The 8703-nt window shown below is 40.3% G+C and overlaps 1 protein-coding gene across 1 annotated transcript; it reads left to right on the forward strand.

Moving 5' to 3' along the window:
• The first annotated feature begins 3786 nt into the window (after positions 1-3786).
• On the forward strand, positions 3787-4770 carry GPR6 (G protein-coupled receptor 6). The gene has a single exon (XM_044292456.1). It carries the CDS (start codon positions 3787-3789, stop codon positions 4768-4770), a length of 984 nt encoding a protein of 327 aa, XP_044148391.1.
• The last annotated feature ends 3933 nt before the right edge of the window (positions 4771-8703 follow it).

Here is an 8703-nt window from a genome sequence, read left to right on the forward strand (position 1 = left end):
CCAAGGCCAGTAATGAGGCAGCTATATAGCAATTACTTCGAAGTACATAGATGTCAGTGGTCGGTACACACAATTAGGCCCCTTCCACAGTGGTGAAAATGTAAAACTGAAGTTAGAAATTAATAGGGATGAGCGAACTTAAAGTTTTGAAGTTCGGGTTCGGGTATATGCTGAATTGTGTTATGAATTCCGTTACACAATTCCATGATGGAATGTGCAAAATTGACAATTAATTATATAGTACTTATAGTAAGCTAAATCTTTAATATGTGTCATATTTTATACTGGTCCCAATACTCACATTCAACATTTCTTCTACCTCTATGCTGAAAATGATCAATGGAGACTGGCGTTCAAGCCATTGATGGTGGTCCTAGCTCCATATTCTTGCAAATTCTGAAATATCTGGTTGATAATTAAAAAAAAATCCCTTAAAAGAAATAATAAGTTAAAGGAATAAAGAAAGCATCCTAATAACTAATTGTAAAAATCTGTGCTTTTTCTTTTAGTAGTCAGTATATCCTTGCAAAAGCTAAATGTTCATTGCAAAAGCAATCTCTACTTTCATTCCTGTGTTCTGGCAGCCCATTCTACAACTTTGGCACTCAATTAGGACTATGTTGGAGACTTTAAATGAGATATAAGGTGAAACTGGGTGGTTCTGTACCTACATCTTCCAATTTCATGTCCCATGAAAATTTTTCATGTGTTTGTATTGTTCAATATATCTTTATTCAGATCTTACATTCCATTATAACATGATATCACTTCAAATCATTCAAAAATATTAAAGTAATAATTGATTGACTGATTAAATACCATAACCTTACTTAAAACTTAAGAAAAAGAAAAGGAAAAAGGTAAAGGTCTGAATACTTTTGTAATTGCATGTCATAAAAAAATATTGTATAGCCACTGAGTTATTCAAAAAAATGTATGTGTATAGCGCCACCTGCTGTTTGTTCTTTTCTTTATTTCTTGGTCCACTTCAGTAACATCACAGAGTTGGATGCACTTGCATAGTTCCACCCTTCAACTGCCACCAAGCCATATCTAATGTTAGAAGCTGTGACAGTTACAGGGAGAGAGCTGAAACCCCCCTCCCACAGAGAAAGTGCATGTCCTCTGAACTGTCAGCTTGAAATAAATCTAGCCTCATCTATTGCAAATGTCTTTCTGAATACTGTGTCTACCTGTACTTAGATGCCCCCAGGTCACAATAAAAATATATGAAGCACTTATCAACACTGGCAGCCAACAAATATACAGATTTATAATAATTTCCCCCCCACACTGCCCCCATATAGTTATTTCCCCCACACTGCCCCATATAGTAATTTGCCCCACACTGCCCCCACACAGTAATTTCCCCCACATTGCCCCATATAGTAATTTCCCCCACACAGTAATTTCCCCCACATTGCCCCATATAGTTATTTTCCCCACACTGCCCCATATAGTAATTTGCCCCAAACTGCCCCCCACACAGTAATTTCCCCCACCTTGCCCCATATAGTAATTTGCCTCACACTGCCCCATACAGTAATTTCCCCCATATTGCCCCCACACAGTAATTTCCCCCACACTGTCCCTATATAGTAATTTGCCCCACACTGTCCCTATATAGTAATTTGCCCCACACTGCCCCATATAGTAATTTCCCCCATATTGCCCCCACACAGTAATTTGCCCCACACTGCCCTCATACAGTAATTTCCCCCACATTGCCCCATATAGTTATTTCCCCCACACTGCCCACATATAGTAATTTGCCCCACACTGCCCTCATACAGTAATTTGCCCCACACTGCCCTCATACAGTAATTTCCCCCACATTGCCCCATATAGTTATTTTCCCCACATTGCCCCATATAGTTATTTCCCCCACACTGGCCCCACACAGTAATTTCCCCCACACTGCCCCTATATAGTAATTTGCCCCACACTGCCCCATATAGTAATTTCCCCCATATTGCCCCCACACAGTAATTTGCCCCACACTGCCCTCATACAGTAATTTCCCCCACATTGCCCCATATAGTTATTTCCCCCACACTGCCCACATATAGTAATTTGCCCCACACTGCCCCCACACAGTAATTTCCCCCACACTGCCCCCATATAGTTATTTCCCCCACACTGCCCCCACACAGTAATTTCCCCCACACTGCCCCCATATAGTTATTTCCCCCACACTGCCCCCACACAGTAATTTCCCCCACACTGCCCCTATATAGTAATTTCCAGGTGGTGCTTTAGACTATGGAGTGGCTTCCTGTTAGTGAGCTCTACAAAAATTCTTCAGGGTACAGTAAGTATGTCAGGGTAATCAAAACTGTTGTTTTGACGGGAATGTCCTTTTTTCCTCCACTGAATCCTCATGTCCAAACCATATGGGCGACTAAGGTTATACATATCCATTATCATTCATATTGCATGAGTATCATCATTTAAAGATAGGAGCCCCCATGACTTTCATTCGTTTTAATGTTTTGTCTGAGTGGTTGCTTTCCTTCTGATAATTCAATGGACCTTTAGGATGCATTTTTCACTGATGGAATATTATACATCTATATGAAGACATGTATATTGTCTAAATTAAGAACTTTATGTGTTCACGCTGCTTCCTACCATGGAGCATAGAGCAGATATAAAGCTTATTTCAGATTCGCCTCCAGAGCTCACACTCCATCACTCTTACGGCAGGCTCATCTATATTGCAGCTGCTGTGTTATTATCTCTGGAGTGTGTAAGACGACAGTGTCTGCGGCATCACTGAGCCTCTGCTGCTGTGAAGTTTGCTTTCCATGGACGTCAATGGCTTAAGTCATCCCCTGGTGCCATGCAGTGCAACACAACCAAGACACCCAGTGTATGATAGCCATCTGAGCAGCAGCCAGTCCCAGCACTTCTCCTGTCTCCTCCTCCCATGCACTGCCCACCCCTTCTCACAGCATACAGTCTAGGAGTACAGTACAATATCCTCTGCCAGCCTGCCACAGCACCAGTCTCTTACTCATCAGGTCAGAGGACTGAGGTACATGCTGCCTAGCAGATCACATCACATTGCTGTGACTAGGATTCTACATGATCACTACAGCTCAATGTCCTGCTAAGCCTTTCTAGAGGTAAGCACAGAAGCACCTACATGGATCCTGTATTATAACAATACCCAAGCTGCTCCTATCATAAGATGTGTATGTGTATATTATAGCCTAAAAGAATTGATTTGTGTATAGTATTAGATGAGACTATGCTTACACATTATAGTATATTATAAGGGACTATGCATGCATATCGGAAAATATTATAGTATAATAGACTATACATATATTATATTTTATAGTATATTATGAGACTCAATGTATATCATATTGCATTATATTATAGTATAAGATACTTCGCACATTATTTGACATCATAGCATATTAAGAGACATGGATGACATGATAGTATATTATAGCCAACTGCATTTATATTATATCACATAGTAATAGAAAGTATGTATTTCTATTACATTATAGTATATAAGAGACACTATGCATATATTGTATATTACATTATTTCTGTTAGTATGATATATGTCAGGACAATACTTAGTTTTTTTACCCTTTGAGCTTCACTGTATTGGTTACTATAACCTGATGCTTCAGCACCATGGACAGTGGCAGGCAAACTCTTCATGTGCAATTTGCTGTAGATCTCATAGAAGAATGATCATGTTTTAGACATCATACTAATGTACTATATATTATTTTTAATCCTAGGCGACCACACATTGAAGAAATGAATGAAAGCCTTAATGACAGTGACACCAGCTTCTCCCAGCCTTGGATCCAGTCCAGCGATGTCAACGCTTCCCTGGAGTTGTCTGCATTCTTCTCATTGTTTATCATCAACCCGTGGGATATTATGCTCTGCATCTCAGGGACTATTATTGCCTGCGAGAATGCAATCGTGGTGGCCATCATCTTCTACACCCCAACACTGAGAACCCCTATGTTTGTGCTGATTGGGAGCCTGGCCACAGCAGACCTCCTGGCTGGGTTTGGCTTGATCTTAAATTTTGTATTTCAGTATGTGATCCAGTCAGAGACTATCAACCTTATCACAGTGGGGTTCCTTGTGGCTTCTTTCACAGCTTCAGTGAGCAGCTTATTGGCCATCACCGTGGACCGTTACCTGTCACTGTACAATGCACTGACTTACTCTTCAGAAAAGACAATCTTATGGATTCATCTCATGCTGTTTGTTACCTGGGGGGTGTCCATATGTCTAGGTCTCCTTCCAGTGTTGGGCTGGAACTGTCTAGATGACATCTCATCATGCAGCATTGTCAAGCCTCTGACCAAAAGTAATGTGACTTTGTTATCCACCTCCTTTTTTTTCATCTTTATTTTAATGCTCCATCTCTACATAAAGATCTGCAAAATAGTCTGTAGACATGCTCACCAGATAGCACTACAGCAACATTTTCTCACAGCATCTCATTATGTAGCCACAAAGAAAGGAGTATCCACTCTGGCCATCATACTTGGGACTTTTGGTGCCAGTTGGTTGCCTTTTGCTATTTACTGTGTGGTAGGAGACCATGAATACCCATCGGTGTACACTTATGCTACCCTCTTACCTGCCACTTACAACTCAATGATCAACCCTATCATTTACGCCTATAGAAATCAAGAAATACAGAGGTCCATGTGGGTTCTATTCTGTGGCTGTTTTCAATCCAAAGTGTCCTTTCGCTCCAGGTCACCCAGTGATGTTTAATTGACACTTTTGCACTGCACAAATGACAATCTAGTGAATACAATAGTGCCTACCATGGACATCTAGATGTGTGCTGTGTAGTTGTTGAGAAGAGACCTTGGAACTTTAGCACTTTATCTGCTTTGATATCTCTGGGAATGGTCCATCCTGAGTATGGACAATATGGATGATGTCTATAGCACCAATGTGTGAAGTGACTTTGCTTCAATATCGCACTTTTTATTGAGCTGCTGTACTGCCAAATCAGTGTTGTGAGGGCTGACTGAGAATGTTGTGTCTTTGTTTTATGTCATATTATATTTTGTCACAAATGCTGAAAACTTTTGTACCTAACGAAATAAAAGTCGTTGACATGTATTTATTATGACTGTGTTGGTCTATTATTCCTTGTTTGCATGCACGTAGACTATATGACTACCGAGGAGAGAATTAGTCATAGAGAACAGTCCATGTAAAAATGAACGCTGCAGGCTGGATGATAGATTGAGAAGCACGTCTATCACACACACCATACACTTCCCCTATGGGGGCTATTACTAATACAAGGTAGTATAACTGGTATCATTTCATGAAATATCCTGCTACCTAGAGCTTTATCAGTCTCCCAGATACTCCCACAACCATAGAGACTCCCAGATTTTGCAGTGGTTTTCCCTTGAAATAAGCTTTACGTCAGAGTAATCGCAGCCAAATATGGGTTCATTCTGAAAACGAGCACTGATCTGCATGAGCACCTGAGCAGAATACCATTAAAAGCCACACTATAACCAGGCTTCGCATCTCATCCTCTATGCTCAGAATATCCAGTGCTGTTGCTCTCTATCAGAGGTACTTAAAGGGTTAAACAGAGGCAGTGCACCTGCTTGCCTGGTTGACGTGAGGTAAATGATTCTTTGTGATAGCTCTGCTCTCTAGCTCAGGCTGGATTTCCACGTTCAGGTTTTTTTATGCAGTTTTTGAAGCCCAAGTCTGGGATGGATTCAAAAAGAGAAGACCTAGTCTTTTCATTATATATGTCCTCCGTTTATGATCCATTCCTGGCTGAAGGTGGAATTTGGAATCACAACCTAAAGTTGGGTCAGAAATGTAGTCATTCTTGGCACTCATAATATGTTTATGGTACCAAAATGATTTATTTCTGAACAGTAATCTAAAAATGTATTCTGTAAGCAGCAAAATGTCTCAGCTGCAGTTTTTCCATTTCCATGAATGCAATAGATGTGTGTAGGTCCACCTCCAAAAACCATGTTACATTGCTTCCAACACAATTCCCTCAAATCACATGGAGTAACTTTGTAACCGTCTATAATCTACAGGTGAAACTCCAAAAATTAGAATATTGTGCAAAGTTCATTTATTTCAGTAATGCAACGTAAAAGGTGAAACTAACATATGAGATAGACTCATTAGATGCAAAGCGAGATATTTCAAGACTCTATTTGTTATAATTTTGATGATTTTGGCTTACAGCTTATGAAACCCCAAAGTCACAATTTTGAGGTACCCTTTGCTCAGGGGGTACGGATTAATTAGCCGACTAGAGGGTGACACTTTGAGCCTAGAATATTGAACCTTTTCACAAAATTCTAATTTGAAGCTGCATTAATGCAATTCCTTTCCATTTGCATTAATGAAATAAATGGACTTTTGCACGATATTCTAATTTTTCGAGATTCACCTGTATATATTATGGTTCAACTTTAAAATTTCCCAGCACTCTTTTCTGCATTAATATATGCAGATAGCCTCTGAGAAGAGCATTTTTTTGGGTAATATACATAAATGTGGTGAGTAAGTAAATTTACAATAAAAAATAATAATCTGTGGTTCAAATGAGGGATATGAGTGCAATGAACATTGGAGGCTATGCAGATGACACTTCACAAGCTTCACCTTTATTAAATAACACATGGCAGCGTGCAGGATCTGAAATATCAGATTAAATGGATCCCCGCGCTGTGGAAAAGACCCTTCCCTATAGCACTGTAACAGATTCACCAAGTTTAAACAACTATAACCGATATGTATGCAATGATCTCACCTGTGATTCTATACTCCCAGTTGCCTCAATGTTCCCTGCTTTCATTGGTAGTCTAATGCACATAAGATCCTTATTCCTTCTGTGGTCGTGCTAATCCAGTGGCTCTATCTTCTAGCCTCCCCTCTCCTGTACACGCCGGTCCGGCCGGTAGCTGGCGTGCGTGCGGGGAAGCTGGTGAGAGTTAGTCCGAGAACGTTTACTGTGTGACGTCACACCTGTAAGTACGGGTGCCTCCAGGGGAAAAAAACTTCCAACGCGTTTCCCAACACACGTGTTTATTCCCTGACGAAGAATCACAGATGAGATCATTACATACATACCCATATCGGTTATAGTTGTTTTAAATTGGTGAATCTGTTACAGTGCTATAGGGAAGTGTCTTTTCCACAGTGGGGGGATCCATTTAACCTGATATTTCCCATAAGGCAGATTGTGCTGAGTCTAGGCAGGGCACTCAATCGGATACCCAGCAGCGGCTCCCTGGGTTGATACCAGGACAGTATAAGACACACAGGTCACCAATATTAGCAGCAGCGCAGGGGTACTCCTATTACTTCAGCACCTGAAATAACTGTCACCTTTTTATTTTATTTTTTGTTAGGTTATGATTATTATACTTTATATGCCCATAGCACCTGCAGTAGTCTCAAAGACTGAATCACAGTCCTAGTTGTCATGTGTAGCATATTAACACTTGTGCGACATGTTTGAATATTAGTGCTTGGCATTTGATTGGTCAGTACAAGACATAGGACGAGTAGTTCTTCTTAGGCTAAATTCACACGACCGTAGGGTTTTGCGGATCCGCAAAACACAAATACCAGCCCGTTTGAGTCCCGCTATTTGTGGACCGCACATGGGTGCCACTATCATAGAACATGCCTATTCTAGTCCGCAATTGTGGACAAGAATAGGACATGCTCTGTATTTTTGCAGGGCCGTGGAACAGAACTACTGCGCATCTTTTGCGGTCCCATTGAAATGAATGGGTCCATTCGTGTGAATGAGCCCTTAGACTTATGATGGAGTGATCCCTATTTATCAGTACTCTGATGACCCCAGGAGGAGGGACACACAAAGATAAAGAGACTGCTACAATTAAATAGACAGTTTTTATTTTAGCCCAAGTGCTTTATTCACATCCCTACATGACATGAAATAAACTATCAGTGATCACCAGGGAAAAATCCACTATAACACTTCTGTTTATTGCTTTAAGCATAAGGGTTATGCTTATAATGATAAAACATGTAAGATCTGCATATTTTTAGACCATGAGTTCGAGAATGCAACTCCAGAACTGAAACCTACCCAGGTATCAATGGCCGACTTGAGGAATAAGAAGATAAATCAATACTGTCATCATGAGAGGATTATGTTACATATTAACTGAAGCACTTCTTTAAAGTGTCCTCCATGATCCAGGGGCTGTCTTTGAGTGAGTAATATAAAGTTAGGAAGCAGATTCTCCTCTACTTTATGACAAGTAGATGAGAGCTAGTTTCCACGTACCAGATCTAGGAGAACTGCAAACTAGAGACAGAGCCTGTGGAGGGGAAAACTGCTAAAAATGCCAGACACCTTTCATATAATGGCCAAAAATAGTGTTACTGCTCATGTACACACACTGTACTATTGATTAGTGCAGTTTGTCGAAAGGTTAGGTATGCTTTTAACTTGACAATTAGCTATCATTTTAGTTCTTGTTGCTATGTGCTCTATATCATCAACATCCCCTGCTCTAAAACCTGCTGCCTGCAGATCAGATACCATGTTAAAATGTTACTATATATGAATGATATGCTTGTGTAAAATATTTATACTAAACAACTGATGCAAATAGATATTTTCATAATAGCTCACAAGAGCAAGCACATTGTAGCAGTGTCAGA

Source organism: Bufo gargarizans, chromosome 4, assembly GCF_014858855.1.
Source record: "Bufo gargarizans isolate SCDJY-AF-19 chromosome 4, ASM1485885v1, whole genome shotgun sequence".
Classification (NCBI taxonomy): Eukaryota; Metazoa; Chordata; class Amphibia; order Anura; family Bufonidae; genus Bufo; species Bufo gargarizans.